The sequence below is a fragment of the Ascoidea rubescens genome, assembly GCF_001661345.1.
Source record: "Ascoidea rubescens DSM 1968 unplaced genomic scaffold ASCRUscaffold_1, whole genome shotgun sequence".
Taxonomy (NCBI): Eukaryota; Fungi; Ascomycota; class Saccharomycetes; order Ascoideales; family Ascoideaceae; genus Ascoidea; species Ascoidea rubescens.
The window spans coordinates 780,159-804,513 of record NW_017962913.1 but is presented as its reverse complement, the minus strand read 5'-3'; the positions used below and the strand labels follow the sequence as shown (position 1 = coordinate 804,513).

General features: G+C 30.2%; 10 protein-coding genes across 10 annotated transcripts; 5 read left to right on the top strand and 5 right to left on the bottom strand.

The window, feature by feature from the left end:
* Nucleotides 1–6,052: 6,052 nt before the first annotated feature.
* SMC4 (condensin subunit SMC4) lies at nucleotides 6,053–6,553 on the top strand (the record flags this gene model as incomplete). Its single annotated transcript, XM_020189640.1, has 1 exon — nucleotides 6,053–6,553. A coding segment is annotated over one exon (501 nt), but the record flags the coding sequence as incomplete, so codon positions are not given.
* Nucleotides 6,554–6,633: 80 nt separating this feature from the next.
* ASCRUDRAFT_97028 (uncharacterized protein) lies at nucleotides 6,634–10,785 on the bottom strand. The gene has a single exon (XM_020195224.1). The coding sequence runs from the start codon at nucleotides 10,544–10,546 to the stop codon at nucleotides 6,902–6,904; it is 3,645 nt and encodes a 1,214-aa protein (XP_020049865.1). The 5' UTR covers nucleotides 10,547–10,785; the 3' UTR covers nucleotides 6,634–6,901.
* A 2,859-nt stretch (nucleotides 10,786–13,644) lies between these two features.
* Nucleotides 13,645–15,004, top strand: ASCRUDRAFT_73384 (uncharacterized protein). Its single transcript, XM_020192263.1, has one exon. The coding sequence runs from the start codon at nucleotides 13,808–13,810 to the stop codon at nucleotides 14,669–14,671; it is 864 nt and encodes a 287-aa protein (XP_020049864.1). The 5' UTR covers nucleotides 13,645–13,807; the 3' UTR covers nucleotides 14,672–15,004.
* On the top strand, nucleotides 14,894–16,816 carry ASCRUDRAFT_29209 (ribonuclease III; the record flags this gene model as incomplete). Its single annotated transcript, XM_020190099.1, has 2 exons — nucleotides 14,894–16,234; nucleotides 16,532–16,816. The coding sequence occupies 2 exons, from the start codon at nucleotides 14,894–14,896 to the stop codon at nucleotides 16,814–16,816; spliced, it is 1,626 nt and encodes a 541-aa protein (XP_020049863.1).
* A 109-nt stretch (nucleotides 16,817–16,925) lies between these two features.
* BCD1 (Bcd1p) lies at nucleotides 16,926–18,122 on the bottom strand (the record flags this gene model as incomplete). Its single annotated transcript, XM_020194271.1, has 1 exon — nucleotides 16,926–18,122. The coding sequence occupies one exon, from the start codon at nucleotides 18,120–18,122 to the stop codon at nucleotides 16,926–16,928; it is 1,197 nt and encodes a 398-aa protein (XP_020049862.1).
* A 106-nt stretch (nucleotides 18,123–18,228) lies between these two features.
* ASCRUDRAFT_73382 (uncharacterized protein) lies at nucleotides 18,229–18,716 on the top strand. The gene has a single exon (XM_020192262.1). It carries the CDS (start codon nucleotides 18,241–18,243, stop codon nucleotides 18,427–18,429), a length of 189 nt encoding a protein of 62 aa, XP_020049861.1. The 5' UTR covers nucleotides 18,229–18,240; the 3' UTR covers nucleotides 18,430–18,716.
* Nucleotides 18,509–18,926, top strand: VMA10 (H(+)-transporting V1 sector ATPase subunit G; the record flags this gene model as incomplete). Its single annotated transcript, XM_020190105.1, has 2 exons — nucleotides 18,509–18,578; nucleotides 18,661–18,926. Coding segments are annotated over 2 exons (336 nt in total), but the record flags the coding sequence as incomplete, so codon positions are not given.
* A 343-nt stretch (nucleotides 18,927–19,269) lies between these two features.
* On the bottom strand, nucleotides 19,270–19,584 carry ASCRUDRAFT_5525 (uncharacterized protein; the record flags this gene model as incomplete). The annotated part of the gene is made up of 1 exon (XM_020191155.1): nucleotides 19,270–19,584. One exon carries the CDS (start codon nucleotides 19,582–19,584, stop codon nucleotides 19,270–19,272), a length of 315 nt encoding a protein of 104 aa, XP_020049859.1.
* Nucleotides 19,585–19,999: 415 nt separating this feature from the next.
* SER2 (phosphoserine phosphatase) lies at nucleotides 20,000–21,389 on the bottom strand. Its single transcript, XM_020192261.1, has one exon. It carries the CDS (start codon nucleotides 21,086–21,088, stop codon nucleotides 20,147–20,149), a length of 942 nt encoding a protein of 313 aa, XP_020049858.1. The 5' UTR covers nucleotides 21,089–21,389; the 3' UTR covers nucleotides 20,000–20,146.
* Nucleotides 21,390–21,403: 14 nt separating this feature from the next.
* ASCRUDRAFT_73379 (L domain-like protein) lies at nucleotides 21,404–23,593 on the bottom strand. Its single transcript, XM_020192260.1, has one exon. The coding sequence runs from the start codon at nucleotides 23,492–23,494 to the stop codon at nucleotides 21,668–21,670; it is 1,827 nt and encodes a 608-aa protein (XP_020049857.1). The 5' UTR covers nucleotides 23,495–23,593; the 3' UTR covers nucleotides 21,404–21,667.
* Nucleotides 23,594–24,355: the final 762 nt, after the last annotated feature.

The following is a 24,355-nucleotide window of genomic DNA, read 5'->3' as shown; positions in this document are numbered from 1 at the left end:
TATCAATAATCGAAACAAAATATTATCTTTAAAAACTAGTTTTATAAATGTATTTTACTGGCACATAACAAGAAATTTCGAAGACCCTGCATATTCATGCGGCTAGATTTTCCGTACTGAAATTATTAAATGGATGCCTTTAAAATTTTTGTTTTTATGCCAAAATCTACGATATTACAGATAAAAGATCATTGTTAATCTCTCTTATAATAGCTATCATTAGAAACAATTATATTTGATTTTAAAATTGAAATTCAACTGGCTTTATTCTGTTTTGATCGGACTGTAAATAGGAGCAAACTAAATCTAAGCTTATAAAGTCATTATTTATAGAAAAACCAATTCAAACTTCAGGAATCATCAAATTTTTTTTATAAAATGATAATTTATCATAAAGCTAAAAACTTAACCTTGATTTTCAAACTAACTAGAAAATACAAATAATTGATACTTGTGAGAACTATGTGTTACAAATTTCAAATTAATAAAACTTGTATTAATTGGTTAACATATTCTAAAATATAGAATACTATTTTTAAAATAACACAATTAGTTTGAGAATAACATCGAATATTTTGAGATTTTTCTTTCAGCTTATTTCTTTAATTTTATAATCTTTTTATATTTCAATAGTTATATTTCGATAGAAATTAATGTTTTGTATATCATTACTAACAATTTTATAAGTGTGATATATCTTTTAAATTGTAACAGTTAAAATACCAAGAAAGTAAAACAAGAATATAATCAAGGATGAAACAACATAACTCAACAATTAAACTTTTGTCAGCATCTGGTGTTTTTTTATAAGCATTTTGAAAAGTTGCAGTGCTTGGATAAAAACTCATCATGGCAAAATTTTAATTTTTGCATTCAATACAATAGCATCAAAAGTTAAAAAATCGAATTTGTAGCAATTCCCTTAATACCTCGTTTTTGCTCAGTATACTTATCAATTTGATTCATACATGAATTTTTATATAGTTAGTATGAGTCTTTGATACACATTTTTATTACAAACATCTAACTAAATATTAAATAACCATTAAAATCTATCAAATAGGTAGGTAAATATCTTTGATTTAATATAAAACAAACAAGTCTGAGCACTCAATTGCAATAATTTTCGATATAACTTTTATGGGTTTTTAGGATTTATCAACAATTTCATCCAAAGCAAATGTCTGTTCTTAAACAAAATTTGTCACCAAAAGGCTCAAAAGACTCAAATAAAGTTGAAAAATAAGCAGTTTTAATATGCACATAACTGCAGATCACTGCTTACCCGCATTGGTGGTAAAAAGCCACCAGTGCGGTTCCACTTTCACCGTAAACAAATAAATTTGCTAATCTCAAAAAATAAACAACAACTCTTCAAACAACATTTTACTTAGAGCAGTTTCAGACACCTTCGTTTTTAAGTGAGCCGTTATTGCCAAAACATAGAATGGAAACTTCATTGGATTCCATTGTCTCTAGATCTCGTTTGAGACAAAAAAGAATTTCCGGAAGAAATGATCAGAGTGCTCAGAACACCCGTAGTGTTGTGATTGAGGTTATCGATTCATCGGAAGAAGAAATTGAGGTGGATAGTGGGAGCGACTATTCCAGTTCTGAAGATCATACAGAAATTCAAAAACAAAATCAAGTTAAGAAAAGCTCTAGTAAAAATGAACTCAAAAAGAGTAATTTTAAAGACGATGATGACAATGAAAATAGAACCAATTATAACGAGTCAAATCCTATTCAAATAGATGAAGATAGTGATGATGACAATACTCAACTTGAAACACAGAATGGTCAAAATAAGAAAAATTTTACAAACAAAAACAATAACAGTATTTTAACAGAAGATATTCATGAAAGTTTTCGGGTATCTGATGATTCTGACCGTTTCAGTGATTCCAGTGATTCTGACAGTCCTGAATCTAGTGTGACTTTTATTAGAAAAAAAATTAGCCGGAAAATAAAATCAGAAGAGCAAAACGACATCAGCGTCGATAATCTTGTCATCAATAAATCTTTAATTAAAAATGAAAACGAAATTACACTTGGATCCCCTTTTATTGATAATAATGCCTCAATTGATATAATAAATAGTTCAATATCGAACATAACAATTGATCAAATCAATAAAATTCAAAAAGAGGAAAACAGTGATAATGAAAAAAACATTCTACTAGAAAAACCAGGAATTTCATCCAAAGAACTCAATGAGAAATTAAATCAAGAGCAATCTGAAAAGAAACCCGAAAAACCAAGAATAAAACCTCTTCGTAACAAGCATTTATTAGTGAACGAAAAAGAAAATATTGAAAAAAATGCTTTTCAACCTTCTCCAACAAAAGCCCAATTAAATAGAATGACTTTATCAGCTTTAGACACAAATTCCCCAGTAGAGCTGCAATCTCAATCCCAATTAAAAACTCCAACAAAAGTAAATAACACGCCCTTTGCAATTTCAACCAACATCAAAGAAAAAAACATTCAATTAAATCCAAATTTGCCATCTGTTGTTTCTTTATCTCCAGTCTCAAAAAACAGACATTTTACATCTCCTTTGCATAGTAGCCAATATCAGTCTCAATCCAAAAAAAAAATAATGTCGGAATTGAAAACACCAACTGAACCCCAGATACGTCTAGTTATTGACAAATTAGTTCTAACAAATTTTAAATCTTATGCTGGAGTTCAAATTATCGGTCCCTTTCATTCAAATTTTTCTGCTGTTGTTGGTCCTAATGGTAGTGGAAAATCAAATGTTATTGATTCTATGTTATTTGTTTTTGGTTTTAGAGCTTCAAAAATGAGACAATCAAAACTATCTGAATTAATTCATAATTCTGAGAATCATAAGAATTTGCAATTTTGTTCTGTTGATATCCACTTTAAACATGTTATTGATAAATTAGAATATGGTGAAGATGAATCCCCAGTAAGCGAAGTCCCAGATAGTGAGTTAGTTGTTACAAGAAAGGCTTTTCGAAATAACTCTTCAAAGTATTTTGTAAATAATAGAGAAAGTACCTACACGGAAGTAACAAGTCTTCTAAAGGAAAAAGGAATCGATTTGGAACATAAAAGATTTTTAATTTTACAGGGTGAGGTTGAAAGTATTGCTCAAATGAAACCAAAAGCCGAGAAAGAAAGCGATGATGGATTATTAGAATATTTAGAGGACATAATCGGAACCACAAAGTATAAACCTCTAATAGAAGATTGCTTAGTTAAAATTGATGATTTAAAAACAGTTTGTTTAGAAAAACAAAATAGATTTGAAATTGTTGAAAAGGAAAAAGGTGGTCTTGAAAGTAAAAAAAATGAAGCTTTGAATTTTATTAGATTTGAAAGAAAATTGATAAAAAAGCAATCAATTTATTACCAATATAATATTTCAAAAAGAAAAGTTAAATTAAATCAAGTTCAAATAAAATACGATCAACTTAAAAAAGATTTAGATAAAGAAAAAGAAAACAGTACAGAATTTGAGAATCAAATTATTGAATTAGAAAAAAAATACAAAGAATCTTCAAAATTCGTTTCTGATATTTCCAAGGAAATCAAAAGTTTAAGTGCTAAAAAGAAAAGTCTTGATAGAGATAACGTTCAAAATGAAGAAAAGAAAAAGTATCTTGAAAAGAAAATTAAAAAATCCGACAATGTTTTCGCTAATTCTCAGCGTGCCATCACTTCTAATCAGTTAAAAATAAAAGAATTGATTGATGAACAAAAGGAATCAGAGGATTCATTGAAAGAGTTAAACTTACAATTAGATAAAGAAAGCGATGTTCTTGAAAAAATTAGTAATGATTTAACTGAAAAAACAAAAGTTTTTACTGATGAAATTGATCTTATTCAAGAAAAACTACAACCATGGAATGAAAAAGTTGAAAAAAAAGTTTCTCAAATAAAAGTGGCTAAATCAAAAAGTCAAATGTTTCAAGAGCAGGAAAATAGCCTCGATACTGAAATAAAAACATTAGAAGACCATATCAAAGAGTTGGCTTTAAAAGGTCGCGAGTATGAAAAAAGATTAGTCACTTTAAAAAAAGAACAGATATTTACAAAAAAAGAAATAAGATTGGGAACTGGGAAATGCCAAGAAGGAAAAGAACTAATTCAAAAAATGCAAGAGTCGATTTCAAGTTTACGTCAAAGGGCTCAAGAGGCCAGAAATTCTTTAACTACATACACAAACAAAAACAAAGTTTTTTCTGGTTTGTTGAGATTAAAAGAAAGTGGAAGACTTGAGGGTTTCCATGGAAGATTGGGTGATTTGGGCAGAATAGATGACAAATATGATGTTGCAATATCTACTGCTTGCGCTTCATTGGATGATATGGTTGTTGATACTGTTGAAGTTGGTCAACAGTGCATAGAACATTTAAGAAAAAATAATCTTGGTTACTCTCGATTTATCTGTTTAAATAAATTAAGAAATTTTAATGTGAGTAAAATACAAACCCCAGAGGGAATCCCAAGACTATTTGATTTAATTACACCCAAGGAAGATATCTTCCTCCCTGCTTTTTATAGTATTATGCAAGATACTTTAGTTGCTAAAAACATAAAACAAGCAAACAGAGCTGCTTTTGGTGGAAATAAAAGATTCAGGGTTGTATCTCTTGATGGAAAATTGATTGATAAATCTGGTACATTGTCAGGTGGTGGTAATGTTGTGAGTAGGGGATTGATGAATACTTCTAAAGTTCACTATTCAGCAGCTTCTGAAAGTGATGTTAAAAAATTAGAGGATAAACTTGGTGAAAAAGAAGAGATTTTTGGAAATGGTCAAAATGAACTTTTTGAAATGGAAAAAAACTTAAGAACACTCAAAGACAGAAGCCCTGAAATTGATTTAGAAATATCAAAGATTGATCTAGAAATTGAATCAATCTTAGCTGAAATTCTGAATTGTCAAAAGCAACTTAAAGAATTGCAAGATAATAATGTTGCATCAAAGGCAAAAATAAAGCAAGAAATATTGAGAATTGATCAAGAAGTGGAAAAACATGAAAGTGAATTACAAAACCTTAAGATAGAAACAAAATCATTTGAAAATAAAATAGAGGTTTTGCAGAAAAAAATTATGGATGTTGGTGGAATCAAGCTAAAGTCTCAGAAATCAATCGTAGATGGGATTAATCAAAGAATAGATATTTTAAATGAAAAAATGACAGGTAGTACAGCCTCAATAAAAAAGTTACAAAATGAATTAAAGAGAAATGAAAAGGCTATAACAACAAGTAAAGAAGAAATTGAGGTGTCTAAAAGAGAATTAAATTTGTTAATACAAAAATATTCCGGAAAATCTCATGATCTTAGTGATATTGAAAGCAAACTTGATCAACTAGTAGACCAAAAAGAAGAAAAGTCAAAAGAATTAGAAGATATAAAGATTGATTTGGATTCTAATAATGAAAAAATCAACGAATTAAAATCTGCTACAATAGAGATTGAAAACAACCTTGAAAAATGTGAATTGAAAGTAAAACTTGAAGCCAAAGGGATTAAAATCATTAGCGACAAATTGAAACATTTACGTTTAGAAAATGTTAGTAATTTAATAGAATGGCTTAAAGATGATGAGCCCACTGCTCAAAAATTGAAAAAATCAAAGCATGAAGCGAATAAAAGAAAACGCCCCAGACCAGATGATGAAGAAGGGCTAGAAGAAGATGAGGAAGATGATATCTATATTGATATCGATGACTCTGATGATGATGAATTAGAAAAGGAAAATATTAACGTGGAAGAAGAGGATGTAGAAATGGTAGATGTGTCTGGAGAAGTTAATGAAGAAGAACCACAGAAAAATAAGGAAAATGATACAAGTTCTTTTGATAAAGAATTATTAAAAGAACTAGAAGACGACAGTCTTCCCGAATTGTCGGACGAAGAATTTAATTTAATTGATATTGAACTCCTAGAAGAGGAAATCGAAAAATTGGAAGATTATATTGATAAAGCTAAAGTTGATGTTGAAATACTTTCAGAATATGGAAAGAAAGCAAAGGAGTATCTAAACCGAAAAATAGATTTAAGCGATGCTGTCAATAGACGTGAGGAATTGAATAATCGTTATGAAGAATTGAAACAAAAAAGATTGGATGAGTTTATGCTTGGATTCAGAACAATATCTCAGGCACTTAAAGAGATGTACCAAATGATCACTTTAGGTGGGAATGCAGAATTAGAATTAATTGATTCCATCAATCCATTTTCTGAAGGCATTGAATTTTCTGTAATGCCTCCTAAAAAATCATGGAGAAAAATATCTAATTTATCGGGAGGTGAAAAGACGTTAAGTTCATTGGCTTTGGTTTTTGCTTTGCACAGATATAAACCTACCCCATTATATGTCATGGATGAAATTGATGCTGCATTAGATTTTAGAAATGTGTCAATTGTAGCAAACTACATCAAGGAAAGAACCAAGAATGCACAGTTTGTCGTGATATCATTAAGAAACAACATGTTTGAGCTTTCACAACTGCTTGTTGGTATTTATAAAGTAAATAACATGACGAGAAGTATCACATTAAAAAATAAAAGTATGTATTGATTGATTTTATATGATAATAACTGTTTGTTCTGCTGTTTTTTTGATTTCCGGTTTGATTTTTTTGTATTATGAGTTGATAGTTTTCGTTTCAAATCCTTGTTTTAATTTATTGTTTTTTATACCTTTAATTTTCAATAAATAAATAATTTAAAATAATTTATTTTTAATTAAAAAACCAAGGTGGAACAAATTGGAAATATAAAGAACATCTATTTATTGTTATCTATATAAAATTTTCTTGAAAAGAATGACAAGAAAAAAAACCGACTTAAAAAAAATAATATAATATATAGCTTAAAAAAAAAACGAATTGAAAGAAGAAAATTTTTTTCCAAATCAAATGGAGCTAGTCACACTGATTATAATGATTGAGGTTATAACTAAAAAAACACACCAGATAACAACTTGATGCCAATAGGGCGCAGGAACTTTCCTAACCAACAATAAAGAAACAGAAATGATTGATAAAAATAAAGAAAAAAGTAACCCAACAAAAATAATTGCTAAAATGAATGGGGAATTGGAATCATCATGGTCGTATTCCCTATTGAACACAACTGTAAATATGATTCCAATAGAAATACCGGTAGTCAAACAAGACAATGCTAAGGTTGTGGAATAAAGAAAGGTAACAACCCGATCATAATTGGATTGTCTAACCAATTGATCGTTTGCCTCAAAACGTGCAAGATCATTCTCACCAATATTCTCTGTTGAAGAATAATTTGTAGCAGCTAAACTTGGAGCAGGTTGTTGGCGATAGTTATGATAGTTAGAGCTGAACGCATCATAATTATGAAAATCGTTTCTTGTTAACAAACTGCTATTTTCTGGGAGTGATTTGGTTTTATAGCTGAAAAGGTCAGTAATGAAATCAAAGCATTGATTCATTTTTTTGTTCAAGCTATTAGATAACTGTAGGATAAAATCAACTCTAGATTCAGTTAAAAACAAAGATGACTGGTCGCTGTCATTGAGCATGTAATATAAATTATCATCTTCAAAACCTTCGTCATACTCATTCCAATATCCTGGGGTTGTATCTTCTTGACGAGATAATTTTTTATCATCCAAGTATTGCTTTTGTTGCTTTTCTTGAGCTTGATGCAATTTTCTCTCTTCATACTGTTTTTTCAATTTATTCTCATACAATTTATTAACAGTTATGGATCTTAAATCAATTTGTTTTCTTTCAAGAGGTTGTTTATCATTTGAAAATTTTATCATTGAAACATAGTAATTTATGAGATTGAAATCACTATCAATTTTATGAAGATAATCAGAATTAATTAATTGGTCGAGCTCTTGAGGTAATGGCAAATTAGAATCCAATTTAATTTCTAAAAGAGAATAAGGGTAGTATCTATTAATAGAATAGTAATCAAGAATATTTGATTTCATTGTATTTAAATCGTTTAAATCTAATAATTTAATATTTGTATCTAAACTTATCCAAAATTTTGAGAATTTTGATTTTTTAGAATTATCGTTATAAATTAAAGATTTAGAGATGTATCTTTTTCGATTAAAGCCCAATTCAATCTTGTAATTAAATGCATTAACTTCATATATTTCAAAAATCTTTTCAAGAGTCTTGGATTCAATGTCATTTAAGGATAAATTGTGTAAGAAGTCAATAAATTGGGATTTATTTGAGGACATTATTAAAGAGATCAAAGTAGATATATTGCTGTTGGATAAATAAAGATAACCATATATTTTCAAACCACCAATAAAAGAGATTAGAATAGATTCACTAAAGTTGTGGTAAGAAAATATTTTAAACAAATCATGATTGGATTGATTTATATTAAAATAACTTTTTATAGTGAGAAAATCATCATCAATTTCCCCAATTCCAATTCTAGGATTATTATTGGTAGTGTTATTGCCATCAGTCAGTGTGGATTGATTTGAGTATAAACTATTTAAAAAAATATTAAAATTTTTCATTGAAAATTCATCAAGATTTGAGGGATAAGATTTAATTTCGTTAAATAGATCATCTAATAAAAATCTTAAATGTAGGATATAATCATTGTGAACCAAAAAAGTCAAGTTATTTTTTTTATTTGAGCTGATTGTAGAATACAAGTCAAAATTTTGAACTGAGTTTAATTTATCAATTGATAAACTTAAGTTTAAACCTGGAGTAATACAATTTAACAAATTTGGGTAGGAATAATCTATTTTATTGTCAATTTTGATTAAGGGGGTTATTTTATTGTTATTGTTATTGTTGTTGTTGTTGTTGTTATCTAAATTTGATGATGTGTAGGAAGAGGAAAAGTTATAGTTGTATTGAAAATTATAATTATAGTTATAGTTGTAAAGATTGCTGTTTGAATTTTTTAAATAAATGTTAAAGTTGTTGATAATTTGGTTGTTTTTTTGGATGAGATGAGTGATGTAAGATAATATATTGAAATATTTATTTAAATTTAAAGAAAAAAGAAGGGAATTTTTACCAATTAAATTTTCATCGAAATTTGAAGAGTTTTTGAATAAGTTGAGAAATAGGGAATGAGAATGATTTTCTTTTAAAAAGTCGTGGTAAATTAGATAATTTTCCAGGTTGTTATCTGGTTTATGATCAGGATTATCATTTGAATTATTATTTGAATTAAGATCCAGGTTGAAATTATTGTTGTAAGGATATTTGTAGTTATAATTGAGGCTAAAGTTTATGGGGATTAAAAAAGAGGTGGAGTTGGTATTAAAATTGTTGATAAAATCATTAAATAAATCAAATTCAGATTTATAGATGGAGTTTGAGAAAATTTGATTAATTAGGGATGAGTTGAAATCAATGTTTAAAAAGGATTTATAGATGAAGTTGAATAAATTAAATCTTTCGTAAAAGGATAATAATAGAGAGTTTTTGTTTGAGTTAGAAGAGTTTAAGTGTAATAAAGTGGAGGAGTAATTTTTTTTATCTTTCAAGAGATTTATATAGATGTTGTTGACAGATGAGTTATTTTTTGAAGATTTGATGGTTGTGGAGAAGGATTCTTTGATTATTCTTCTATTGAGATAATAAATTAAATAGTTTAATAAATTTCTTTGGAATAGGATAAAATTTTGTAAATTCAAGTAATAATTTTGAATAATAGAATGGAAGTCATCAGATGCAGAGTTGTTGTTGATAATAATTTTATTTAAAGAATCTTTACCAAGTTTTTTATTATTATTATTGTTACTGTTATTTGAATTGTTGGGATTATTTAGGTTGATTAGTTGTTGATTAATTTTGAATAAATTTGATATTATATTTGTTCTATCGTTTTTGCGAGCACGTCTATTATTATTATTATTATTATTATTATTATTGTTGCTGTTGTTGTTGTTATTTTCATTGTCATTGTCATTGTTATAGTCATGGTCAGTATTATGGTCATTATTATTTAATGATAAGAGGTTTAAGAATTCATAAGTCTTTAAATTGATGAAAAGGTTAACATTGACCAAGTTTTTCAATAGATTTTTGGATAAAAAAGAGATTATCAATTTGTTTTTGCTCGATTTATAAGAATCGTATAAATCTGTCAATTGAGTTTCTATGGACTCTTGGTAATAGTCATCGTAATCAGGATCGTTATTTGGGATTGGAGTGTTTGTGTTTTTTCGGTTGTTGTTATCGGAAAACGAGAAGGAGGAGTTGGAAGAAGAGGTTGAAGACGAGGAGGATTTCGATAAGGAAAAGTTTAAATCTAGAGGTTCAATTAAGGACTCATCGACCAAATTGAAGGATAAATCAGGATCGAAATTGGAGTGTGTCTTTGACTTTGCCTTTGAGTGTGAATTGGAGGGTAGATTGGGACTGGATAGGATAGAATTGGCGTTTTTGATGTATAGGTTTTTCAAGCTTTTGAGACCGGAAATTAAAGAATTGATGTCTTTCTTGATCTGAACATGGTCTAGATTGTAAAACTTCCACTCGTCGACTTGGTACTTGACAAAATCAGAGCACTTGATAATCATGAGAAGGAAGGGCAAGCTAGGGCTGACAAAGAGTCGAGACAGAGGAATTGAGCAGAGGGGGTTGGTGGAGTCGCAGAGATGGGGAGTCTCGAGAAGAAGGGCGATGGGCGACGAGAACAAAAGAAGGAATGGGAAAGAGCAGAGGAATTGGAGGCAAAAGGCAGCAGAGGAAACAAAGCAGAAAAGGCAGCAAAAAGAGCAGTATTTATAGAGAGCAAGGCTGGAGCAGCAAAAAAAAAGCAGCCTGAAGAAACCTGAAAGAAAGCAAAAGTCGCTGGATTGGTAAAAAGCGTATCAAAGCCAGAACCCAAAGAGGAACTCTGCAGACGAGGTCCTGCCTGCTTCATCGCGGCACCGCACAGCGTGCGCATGCAGGAGGCGTGTGTGCCAGCTGTGTGGATGGTGCCAGTGCTGTAGATGCTATCAGTGCTGTGGGTCTCTTCCGTACGTGTGTATACACGTGTGTATGCTGGAATATGCGTGTGCTGCGCAGACCCGTACAGCTGGCTTTGATTACTCTTTTGGGCTAATTTTGATTTGCTTCACCAACTTCTCCAGCTTCACCTCCAGTTTCATCTCCATCTCCCACATCTCCTGCTGTTCTTCGCTGGCTGCCAGTGATGCTCGATATTTGGCGCTTGGAAGGAGAACGTTGCTGATATACCACTTCCTATGTCCACAATGCACCCTACTCCTGCTCTCCGAAACTCTCTCAAGTACCGAAAAAATCGCTATAGCTTCTTGCCCTATGGTAGCCCGAATCCTCTTCACTTGTTCTACGTTGATAGAGCCTATCTCAAGCTCCCCAATACTTCCTATTATTCCAAGTTGAAACTGGAGCTCCAGGAGTTCCAGCAGAAGTACGAAAAGAAATACTCGAATCCCTCCACAAAGAGATTTCCCGATTCCTTCAAGACAACCTATATATCCAATGACCTATATCCTTTCAACAACACTTCTGACTTGCCTTATTTCGAATTGAGGTTGTTCAAATCACTACGCTCTTCTTCCTACAGCTTTTTTGATCTAAACGATCCTTTGGTATTGAAGTTTGACTCAAAAAATCCAGCCTACTTGCCTATAAATATCTATTTCAAAATAATAAACCAGCTTTACGATCAGATCAATAGTGGTTCAAACAATCTTTTAAGTCCTTCAAACGATATCCAACTGATTTTTCGAAATTATAAATTTCCTCTCTTACTCAAGTCTCATTACAAAAATGAAGCATCTGTTCTTTCTTTGGAATCTTTAGTTACTCTCATATTAATTTCCTTGCATTATCTCTCCAATTTCTCTCAAAGTTTATCCAACAAAAACTTCCCTTCAATTGAATTTTACCAATCACGAATTCTTCATTTCTTAGCATTTAATGATCCTATTATAAGCCATTACAAAAAATTTTACTTAGACACTTACCATTCAAATTCTCGTATTATTAACCTTATTTCTCTTACTTCCAAAGACTTGCTAAACTATTATGTTAACGGTGCTAATAATTACAAATTTGATTTATATTATGGAAACGATTTAATTCCGAAACTATTCAACTCATTATCGGTTTTTATTTATTTCTATAAAACAATCTACTCTGAAAATTACACTCTTGATAACTTATTCTCTTGGATCTCCTCTTTAGATAACCCATCTGTACATTTTTCTCTTTTATCATTATCCAAAAGTTCAAATTCAATCAACAGTAATACCATTAACACTATCAACACTATCAACATTACCAACACTACCAACACTACCAATACCACTACCACTAATAATAATGCTCATATTCCATTTTTCATAGCAATTAAATTATTGTCCAAAATCCCAAAAAATCATTACGAATTTTCTTTATTATCTCATTACTATATAAACTTTTTAAATTCAAAAAATCAAACTCATCATTTAAATCCAAACCAAAATTCCTTTGAAAATTTATCTCTATTATACCATTTTATATATTATTCAACTATCTTTAATAGATATGACTTAATACAAAAGTTTCTTTATTTAAATTTTGATCCCAATTCAAATACATTTAATAAAAATAATAAAATTATTCTTCATTTAAATAATGACTCAATATCAAACATTATTACCACTACTACTACTACTACTACTACTACTAATAATAATAATAATAATAATAATAACAATAATAATAATAATAACAATAATAATAATAATAACAATAATAATAATAATAATAATAATAATGTTGACAACGTTTCAGCTGCTTTATTGAATTTCCCAATTAACTATCCAATCAATGATCACAGATTTTTGCTCATTACACACTTAAATGACTTGATCTACTTTCTATCGTTATTCATCTCAAAATCACAAAGAAATAATAAATTCATATCAAACTCTCAACAATATGTTGTCCAATTATTGTTAAATACCCTAAAATCAAATTTCAATTTAAATCGCAATCTTAATTCACTTCATTTGGATGTTAATAATGATAACTCAAATTATGATATGAAATCTTTATTGAATATTAACGGTTATTTAGGTCTTGTTAAAAACATTTCCTCTTTCAATAAAAAAAATTCCACTTTATTACTTAAAATTCTTAAAGTTAAATTTGATTTTCTAATCAATTTGATTCTGGATTTCAATTCTTACCAATCTTTTAAGAAGTATTATAAAATCAATTTAAATGAAATTAAATTAATCTCTGAAAAATTTTATAATCAATATCTCTTATCAAGTCTTGATTCTCATAATATCACTACTAAATATCAAAATGAACAATTTAATAAAAGATTTTTGGATGCCCTTTCATTTCCAAAAAAGTATATATCGAATTCTCAAAATCATAAAAATACTCAAGATCCTTCTCCTTCTTCACATTCTCTAACTTCACCCAGTGCAGAATTTGAAAGTTTATTAACAAACTCTTTGAATATATCTAAATCGCCGGTGATATGGAGTTATAAAATCAATGAAAAAAAAAAATCACATAAATTTTATGAATCTATTATTATACAAATAACTGACAATAAAATCGTACTAAATTCAGAAGCCGTTGATACAAATAATAATACTTTAAACAAATTTATAAACTACGATAATGATGTAAAACTAATTTGCACATTAATTGAAAATCTTGAAATCAAATATATGAGAACATTTTTATTATTTTTAGAAAAAAAGAAGCAATTCAAAATGAATAAAACTGTTCTTAATACAGTATTGAAAAAACTTTATAAAATAGCCAAATATCCCAGACTGTATGAATTAAAAAAAAATCCAACAATGTACAAAGGAAAAAAAAACATAGATTACTCTCATTATGATTTTGCAAGCGTATTGTCATATACAAGATACATTTTCAAAAGAATTGAAAGCCCATCAATTGAAATTGTTGGAACCATGCTATTAGGAGAGACTCAATTTCATCCAGAAGAGGTTTATAAATTGTATTCTCGTGTAATTTATTCCAAATCACCAGAGAAAGACCGGAAGTTCAATAGCATCACAGGGGTATACTTGATTCCAAATGAGGACTGTTTGGCTTCATTATTGACCTGTTCACTCAAAATTAAGAAATTGGACAAAGAAATTCCGGATTCATCTGAACATAAATGTTATGATGCTGAAACTGGGTACTTGATGTGGGAGGATAAATATGCTGTTCAAGTGGCTATTAGTGAGTTCAAAAAATGGGTGAGGTTTTCGAATTTGAAGGAGGAAGATGAGAATGCTGAGAGTGAGAGCATTCAGAACTCATTTGACGATTATGTTTTGCCCTCCAATGAGCTATGGATTCTATATATCAAAGTGCTATTCAAGTACAACTACTTGGACCACCTATCAGACATCTTGAGATGGTGGGAAAGACTAAGCTTCAATCCCAACAAAAGGTGCTTGTTGCACTTGATGGCCAGCTTGCCTGAAGATGTTGCCAACGTACTAAGAAAACATGCTGAAAGCAACTTGAAAGAGGCAGTTGCTGGTGATGTCCCAGACTCTGCTGATGAGCATATCTCCTACGAGACTTGCAAGGACGACTTCAGGTTCACCAACTGGCCCTGGCCCACTGAGTTTGAATTGCAGGACTTCAGAATCGACTATGTGTCAACAATGAAGAACAAACAGGCTGTAGAAGATGCACTGTAGCTGTAGATATATAGATTCGAATAAACTGCTCTTCCTCGGTGGGACTTTTTGCTTTGAGCTGGGTCGAATTCTTTCCGTTCTTGTGTAAATTTTTATTTTCTGGAGCTGAACCTTTTTTGATTTCTCTAACACAACCCTTTACTGTTTTTTGGGTGCTTTCTTGACCATTTCCTGCTCTGCTTGCTGTTTATATCCAGTTTCACACTCCCCCAGCTCTTAACAATGGAGAGCAACAATGCCAACATCATTGATCCTGCCAGAAAGAGAAAACTCGCTAATTCTGATCCAGGCACCAAAAAGACGAAGATAGATCAGCAAAACAGCCTGAATATCATCTCGAGCGATTACACTCAGCTTTTAAAGCTCCAGCATTCAGTCAAGGGCTTGAAGTCTGGCTTGGATAACATCATCAAGTTTTCTCCTTCTCCAAGTGAAATTGAAAATTTTCTCTCGGATCCCGGCTCTGTTGTCGATAAAAAGTGGTTACTTTTGCAAAAACCCATCTTCAAATTGAGTTCCCAGTTGAAAGAATTGTATCTTCAAGGAAAATTGGGCATTTTTGACGATATAATACAATTCAACAATGACACTGTTTTAAAAGGAAACAATTCGTCCATTGGTCAGACTAAGAGTGATACACCAAAATTGAACTTTGAATACGATTTCACATATAAAGAACCATTTCAAAGCTCAAAAAAATCTTTGGTTTCAACCTCTGGATACTCAAATCAAAACAAATCATGGCCTCCAACTCTACCAGAAATTGAGGATCGCTCAATCTACATAGAAGCTTTTACTCATGCTTCTGTTAAGGGAATTGTCAATAATCAAAGACTAGAGTTTTTGGGCGATTCATATTTGAATAATTTTGTCACTGTCATGTTGTTTGAGAATTTTCCCAACCTAGATGAGGGCAATTTATCCAAATTGCGAGCCAAAGTCGTGTGTAATAACTCATTATTAACGTTTGCTGAGATATATGGTTTTGATAAAAAATTACAGTGTAGTGTTGGAACCAATTTTTCTACTGGTGGCAAGAAAATAATTTCAGATTGTTTTGAGGCCTATGTTGGTGGTTTAGTGCAAGATAGTATTCGTAAAAACAGAAACTTGAATTTCGTCTTTGCTTGGTTAAAAGAGCTATTCACACCAACAATTAAAGAATATATAAGTTCTGAATTTGGTTCTATGCAAGACAAAAACACTACAAAGGATGAAACTAACAATAATGAACAACAGCCTAAAGAAGTTTTATATGCCCTCTTGGGCTCAAAATTTGCAAAACCTGAATACTTTACCGTAAAGAAATCAGACCTTAGTAGCACTGTTGAATGCAGATATCTTGGTGAGGTATTGGGAACTGGTGTTGCTGGAAACTTGAAGAAGGCTGGTCAAAATGCTGCTGCTGATTCACTTAAAAATAAATCAAGAATAGAATTCTATTCTCAAAAAAGAGAAACATTGCTAGCAAAATATGATGCTGAAAAAGAGAGGCTTGGTGGTGATACCTCTTCAATCCCAAATCCCTATTTAGTATATCTAAAAGATTCAGAATCAACTCCAGTTTATAATAGAAATGAACTTGCAGTCCCTCAAACAAACAAAAATCCATACATGCCATCACAAATTGACACTCGAGTTTCTCAGATATCTTTATCAAATACAAATACTGGCCCAAGTAACTCTACTGGTTTTAATAATCTGCCAAACAGTTACAATACCAATAATATTCTCGGTTTTCAAATCAATCCATATCAGAATCCAATAAATTCTCACCAGCACTCAAATAGTAACTCATATGCCACCAATGTTGATCCATTGTATAACAAAAATCCAGATAGCAAAGTAATTGAACTTCAGAAATTGTTTGAAAAACCATATGAAATTCCACCTATTCAAAAAATTCCAATTGATTTTGGAGCAAAAGATAGGTTACATGTTTTATTAAGTAGAAATAAAAAACCTCTACCTAGATATGCAATTGAAAGATTGAATATGTTAAATGTTAGAGTAACACTATTCTACTTGAATTTTCCAATTTGCTATGCTATTGATACTAACAAACAAAAAGCTGGTCATAGGATTGCAATGTATATTTTACAATCTAAAGAAGTGCTAACTGCGATGGGCATAGAGAATCCATAAAAAAAACGTTAAATTACAATGAAAACTACATATTATCCTGCTGATATAAAATTGCTTATCTTCATAAATATTATCTTTATAATTTAATAGTTGTAACTCAAAAACAATTTCATGAAATTGGATCTTCGTCTGGAGGTTCATCACTATCACTATCACTATCACTTTCACTCTCACTTTCACTTTCACTTTCGCTTTCGCTTTTACTATCAGTAGTACTATCACTATCAGAAGAATCCAGAGATTCATTGTATTTGACAAGATTGTTTGATGTTTTCTTGTCATTATTGATTTTTCTAGATCCATCATTCTTATTTATGATAGATATTTTGGAAATGCTATTCAACCTTCCTGACTCACATAGAAAAAAAATTGGATATTCAACTACTGTCACATCACTCAACACATCGGCTATAGAAATTTGATCATTTTTTGGATCATTTATATCGTTGATTGCTCTTATTAATACCATTGTATTTGCAGGAGAATCAATTTTTCGAATAAAAAGATCGTAACTCGGTAAGGGATATTTTTGATCAACTATTTCAGTGAGTTGAGATTTAGATAATTTTGCTGCTGCTGCCGAGTCTCCAGTTTTATTTTCATTTATTCCTTTGAACTCGTTATAACATTTTGACCAATAATCTTTCCTGTGCTGCTTTAATATCATGTCTTTAATTTTACTAGAATCTAACAATCTATCGGTGAAAAACTTCTTTGAGTAAAATTTTTCAAGATTAGAATCAATCTTTTTGGAACTGGTTAATAATTCTGAGTTCAAATATGCCCATTCTACAGTCCAGTAAAAAGCATTTGATGAAGTGTTTTTATTGTCATAACCGGACCTATTTTTTTTGGATCTGTTCATGCCATGGGGCAATTTGATAATTTTATATTTCTTGTTTTTATAGTAATGATTATTGTTGTTTATCGTCAAATGGTCGCCATTGTTCAACATGATATTTTTTTGGAAATTTGCTCGATGAGTATTTTGATTACTTAGAATGGATTTCTCTAATTTTATAAAGTTTTCATCATTTTTGCTAACTTCGATTTTCCTACCAACCTTTAACAAAAAATTGTAATCTCTTCCTAAAATAATATCTGAATGTTGAGCTATCTCTGATTTCGAATGATATTTTGTTGAATCAACAAAACCTTTACATTGAAACTGCAATTTGTGTGTATTGGAACAGAGAAGGGAGCATGTTTTACACAAACAAGCAGGACATTTGTATATTGATTGAGAAGAATGGCATATTTTGCATAGGGATTCAAACCTCACTGCTTTCTGTGATCCTGGGCCCATATTTGGAATATTACACCAGCAATTTTCATGTCTGAGGAAAGATCAAAGCTGAAATCCATCAAATCTCAAAAATTCATCTCTTCGTTTTGAAAAAAAAAAAATAAATCAAAATTCCAAAATGCCGAATTCCAATAGTACGCACGTGTGTTCCTATATTCCGAGGTCTGCATTTGTTATTTTTGAAATGGTTGCAAACCTGAGATTGGAAGCAAAAGAGAAGCAAAAGAGAAGCATCATCGTTCTCGTTGGAATTGTTTTAAGACGACTGGTAGCTAAATTGGAAAGATGGTATGTGACAACCGTTTAGACTGAGAGAACTGATCCGAATTGACAGGGCAAACTAACATTTGGATTAAATTTTTTTACTGAACTGCTAATAGTCATCAAATCAAGGTATTCAAACTCTTTTAAAAGCTGAAAGAGATGCTCACAAAATTGTTTCCGAAGCTAGACAATGTAAGTAAAACATCACCGTTATTTAATTCCTTTTGCTGCGAATATGGGCAATGACTAACTTTTTGGTGCAATTTGACTATAGATCGTACTGGGAAATTAAAGGCAGCCAAATTGGACGCAGCTAAAGAAATTCAAGAGTATAAGAAAAAGAAAGAACTAGAATTAAAAAAATTTGAAGAAGAACATAGCGGATTGAATATCAATGCTGATAAGGAGGCGGCTGCTACAGTTCAAGCTGAGGTTGAAAAATTGAAGGAAACAGCTGCTCAAAAGAAAGATGAAGTTGTAAGTTTGTTAGTCGAGGCAGTTATTAAACCAACACCAGAGATCCATGTTAATGCTTTATAAACAAAGAGAAAGGTTATTAGATAAATCAATTTAGTTCTACAAATTTTTATTTTTCTGTTTTTGTTATTTGTTTCTTTTCTGTTATAAAAGAAAATCAAAATTAATAGATGACTTAATTCATTGACTATATAACTCTTTTTAGTAATAACAACGGAATTAAATCAAGGCAAAAACCGATAAAGATCAGTAAAAGTCAAAAAATCAAAAAATTGAATCAAACTCATCAAACTAATCGAACATAAGTTGCATGAAAGTATAAAATATGTAATGGGGAAAAAAACAAAGTGGAAAAAAAAACAGATAATAAAAGCATCAATTTTTTTTTGTTTTGGAAAGAGAAAATTTAGGTCTTCTTAGATTTAATTTTGTTGTTGTTAAAATCAGTTGAAGTAGTAGAAGCAGCTGCATCATCTAAAGTGTCTGAAGCATCTGGTTGTTTTTGTTCATTTTGTTTTGATAATTCATGTCTTGCTTTAGCAATTTTTTGGATTTTTGCTTGACGGGTCATTCCACCATTAGTTATTTTGATATGTAAAGAAGCCAAAGCAAAAGCAACAGTTGATAAAACAAGAATTCTGTAGATAGTTGGCAATGAATTAAGGTAGTTATTGAATTCAAGGAAATAAGCATAAAGTGTATCTAAAATATTTGAAGACATTTTTGTTTGATTGGTAACTATTTTTGTTTTCCTTTTTTTTTCCGATTAATATGAGAGATGGTAAAAACAAAGAAAATAATGTAGATAATTGAATGCTTATAGAAATCGGTAAATGCAATTGTTAAATACAAAAAAGATTTTTAGAATAAATATTCATAAATTCAAAAGAACAACCTAGCCATAAGCCATAAACAAATAGAATATTCATTGAAATGGCAAATCAATCAAAATTCAAAAAATATAATGTTACAACTCCTTGAAACCACCACAGCGGAGCGTATGTGTTTTCACATAACATTGCGTAATATGTGCATATGTATGCGTGAATTTTACAGTTTTATGCTTTGACATGCTTTAAGAAAACAGAAGAGCATTCAAAGCGATTGAAAGTCAATTTTTCAATCCTCAATTCACTGGAAAAATGGCTTTTTGATTTTAATAACAAAAGCATTTTCATTTTATTTATTTTATTTATTTTATTTATTTTATTTTATTTTATTTCACTTTATTTCACTTTATTTCACTTTATTATCTTTTATTCTAAATTTGTACTATATAAATTCTAGTTGTTGATTAATTCACCAACTTCATTATCATTGTATCCAAATATATAGAAAACATCTTTTAAACTTGTTGAATTTAAACATGAAGGTGCTAATCCTTGAACTTTTGGTTTTGCATTCCATGCAATACCAAAACCTGCTTTGCTCATCATTTTTAAATCATTTGCTCCATCTCCAACTGCGACAATGTCTTCAAACCCGATATTATTTTCTTGTGCAATTTGAATTAATAATTCTGCTTTTTTATCTCCATCAACTATTTCTCCGACAGTTCTACCACTTAATTTTCCATCGACTTCTTCTAATACGTTTGCAAACGCATAATCTAAATTCAATTGCTCCTTGATATAATTAGCTAATGGCAAAAAACCACCACTTAAAACAGCCAATTTACAGTTGTTTTTTTTTTTAATTCCATAGCAAAATTCTTTAGCCCCATTTGTGATTTGAATTCTATATTTTAACTCATCCCAAATTTCGGTTGAGTCTATACCTTTTAGTAATAGGACTCTCTGTCTTAGTGACTCTTTAAAATCAATTTCTCCATTCATTGCTGAAGTTGTTATTCTTTTGACTTCTTCTTCAACATTAGCATAGCTAGCTATTAGCTCGATAACTTCTTGGTAAATAAGAGTGGAATCCATATCAAATACAATCAATTTCTGGGTTTTTCTTTTTCCAATTTTTTGAAAAATCAAGTCCACATTTGTTCCAAATTTTTTATTCAACTGGTACGTTTTGAAAATTTTGTAGTATTTTTCAAACTCGTTATTATTGTTATCGATTATGTCAAATTGAAATTCAACAGCTTTATTGATTGATAAGTTGATTAGAACTAGATTTCTGATTGGTAAACTTTGCAAGTAACTGTGGATATTTCCTAGTATCTGACTGCTCTCAAATTCCGAATTTGATGCAATAACCGTCAACGAATAACTCATTTTTGAATGCAAGGATCTGAAGAAACTAGGTTAGCTTTAGCCTATCTTTTGAGAAATGTTTTGGCAAAGTGCAGCAACAACTCTGACGAAGATCACCCAGACTCAGACGTATCTCGACCATCAACAAAAGCACAGCAAATCCAGCTGGCATCGTTGAGGTTATGACTCAATGCAACGGTTTCCCAGCCTGGAAACCCCCAAATACACACATATAATTGGATTGTTACCATCTCGCTTTTCGTAGACCTCGAAATCCGGTCGCAGGTTCGATTCGCCTGCTGGGAACTATCACCGTGGCTGGTGCGCTCCACATCAGCCATGGTAAACAATTCCCGGAAAGCACGGGGCTGTGTCTCCGTCTGGATCTGCAGAGACGCTGTTGTTCCCACCCTCATGGGTAGGCCCCATACAATGAACGTCTTTGATGATCTAGAACAGTTTTTTGGCTCTGTTTCCTGAAACCTCAGTGGAAGATGGTGCACAAACAGCTGCATAAATTGAGATTTCGATAATGGAATGATCAAACATGCTATCCATAGGTTCGCAGCTTGGTCGTTCAGCATTTGCTATCTTTTAAATCTACTCTTGCTGATGCTCCTTAAGTCTTTCTGTAACGATCTTTATAAAATAATCGTAGCCGTAAACAAACAATTGATACTTTTCTTGGGTTTTCAAGTTCACAATTTTGATTTTACTTTGATCACTATCTACTTTTTGGTCAACTTTAAAAGTCAAGTTTTTGATATCAACAGGCTGAAACTCAAATTCAAAACTGTATTTTTCAAGCAGAAGTGATACCACACTCAAGCAACTATTAATTAATAGCAAAAATAGTATTTTGGAGTGTTTAGATGATTGGGATTTTTTTGCAAAAAATATTTTCAATTGACTTGTTTTCAGGGATTTTTTGATAAACTTATAATTTAATAGCGACTGGAATTGTTTTACTTCATTCAATAAATAAGCTTTATTTATTTCAAACCCAACATCCTTCATTTCCAGAATAACGTGTTGGCATTTTTCTTTTAATAGAGAGTTGGTTTTTTGTCTTCTTAATTCATCTCCTATTATTTTAATCTTAATAATACTTTCACTAATTAAATTAAAATGCTGAGTAGTAATATATGAAAACATTGATTTACTCATTATTTTTTTTCCTTCTAATTTTTCTTTCCAATCATTATATTTTTGAAGCTGATTTGATTTATTATGTTGATTTATTTTATTCATCAATTCAAGAAATTGGGCCGGTTTGCAGAAAATTTTATAAAAATTTAGCAAAGCCTCTTTGACTTTACCGACAGACTTTTGAAATACTTCGACCCAGTTATCACCAATGTTTTCTGCTTGAACTACCAATAATTCAATTAAGGGTATTACCAAATGAGTTTCATATTCTTTGGCTAAAATCCTAAATGGTAGAAAAAATTGATTATAAAAATCATCCTGCGAATAAGGACTTACAATGTCCAGATCTTGCTTAAGAAAATCTTTTCCTACAGCCAATAATGATACCCAAGAATCAACAAAAAAAACCTGTAATTTAATCAAATTAAATATTTTGTTTTTTAAAATTAGTTCTCCTTCTTCATGCTTATTTTTAATATTAGCATTAACTTTCCAAAATTCACACCAATCGCATTCAGTTTTTTCTTTTAATTCTATTGATTTATATTCAACATTGTTGTGAAGAATATTAAATAACCTAATTCTTTCACTCTGGAGAATTTTTAAAATTTCATTTTGTAATACATACTCATCCCCTATTCTAAAACCACGTTTATTCAAACCAACTTTACCAATCAAAAGAATCAATTTGCTCAATCGATCAGCTTCGGGAAATCCATTATCACAAATATTAATTCTTTTTAATTTTTTCAACGTTAAAAGCTCATCAATAAAATTTCGAAATTCAAGTTTATTAGATGATAAGTCTAATTCTTCAATATTGCAAAGTCCTGATATGTTATCCAAACTTTGAATTAAATTATTAGAACAATTAAATACTTCAAGACTCTTCAATAATTCTAGATTTTCCAATTTTGAAATTTTGTTGTTGGATAAATTTAAAACTTTAAGGTTAGCAAGGGTTTCTAATCCTTCTATTTTCAGTAATTGATTTCCACTTATATCGAGTGTTTCTAGAGTTTCATAAAATATAGATTGAATTTTATTAATTTTATTAATTTTGTTGTTTGATATATTTAAAATCTTCAAATTATATAAAAGGGAATAATTATCAAGTTCTGAAATGTTATTATTACTCAAGTCAAGGTGTTTTAGCACTAGCTTAATACCAAGATCTGGAATCGAAAATAAGTAGTTATTAGATAAATCGATCTTTGTTAAAAGCCATTGGTATAAAAAATCGTAAATAACAAGCGGCAGAAGATCCGGTTTTTTCATTTTGAAAGATATTGACGTTAAAAATAATGAAAAGTCTTTGCAATCTTGAAAAAAAAAAATAATCTTTTTTCTAAATTCTTCAATCGAAAATAATTTTTTATTTAAATATTCTATTAGTTGGGAATGACTTCTAGTAGTAAAGTTAATTTCAAAAAAGTCATAATTTAATCTAAAGTAGTGAAAATTCATACTTTTAAAAAAATTGAGATACAAACAATCGCGATCGAATAAGGAAAGCATTTTTAAAAGTTGTAAATTTGATAATTTTATATCGAGTGTGTTTAAGTAGACAAAAGAATCAAAAAGATCAATATCAGAAACCACTTTTAACTTTTTTAAATACTCATCAGTATATTTTTTAAACAAATCAAATGAATTCAAATTTAAACACAAAATTTTGGGTCTATTAGAATTAAAGATGAAAGGAGTATTGTTTGAGTTATAATTATATGGTGTAATCTTCATTTTAATGTGCAGATATAGTATGATTTTTGATCTATTGCCCCATGGTTCATATGCCAACGATAACAACCATACCTTATCTAAAGGAAGACAGCTTAGAATATTGTGAATGAAATCAACAATCCAGTTATTCGTTGCAATTAGTACAAAAAATTCTTGAGTTAAACACATAGTGTTGGATTATTGAAAATAATTGTAATGCTGGCCGAGAAAACAGTATTAGAAACTCTGTTGAGTAATTCTTTTTCTCCTTTTTATTCTTCTTGAACTATTCAATGGATACGAGTATTGGCTGTTGCCGGTAATGCTAGTATAGTATACATGCATTTTACGTATACTGATATAACTTAAAATTCACTTGACCATTTTCAGATCAAGATATAACAGATATACATTAAA

Excerpts from the sequence above, each read along its gene's own strand:
- SER2 (XM_020192261.1), bottom strand. The coding sequence starts at position 21,088 with ATGAGTTATTCGTTGACGGTTATTGCATCAAATTCGGAATTTGAGAGC.
- ASCRUDRAFT_73384 (XM_020192263.1), top strand. The coding sequence starts at position 13,808 with ATGTACAAAGGAAAAAAAAACATAGATTACTCTCATTATGATTTTGCA.
- ASCRUDRAFT_97028 (XM_020195224.1), bottom strand. The coding sequence starts at position 10,546 with ATGATTATCAAGTGCTCTGATTTTGTCAAGTACCAAGTCGACGAGTGG.
- ASCRUDRAFT_73382 (XM_020192262.1), top strand. The coding sequence starts at position 18,241 with ATGCCGAATTCCAATAGTACGCACGTGTGTTCCTATATTCCGAGGTCT.
- ASCRUDRAFT_73379 (XM_020192260.1), bottom strand. The coding sequence starts at position 23,494 with ATGAAAAAACCGGATCTTCTGCCGCTTGTTATTTACGATTTTTTATAC.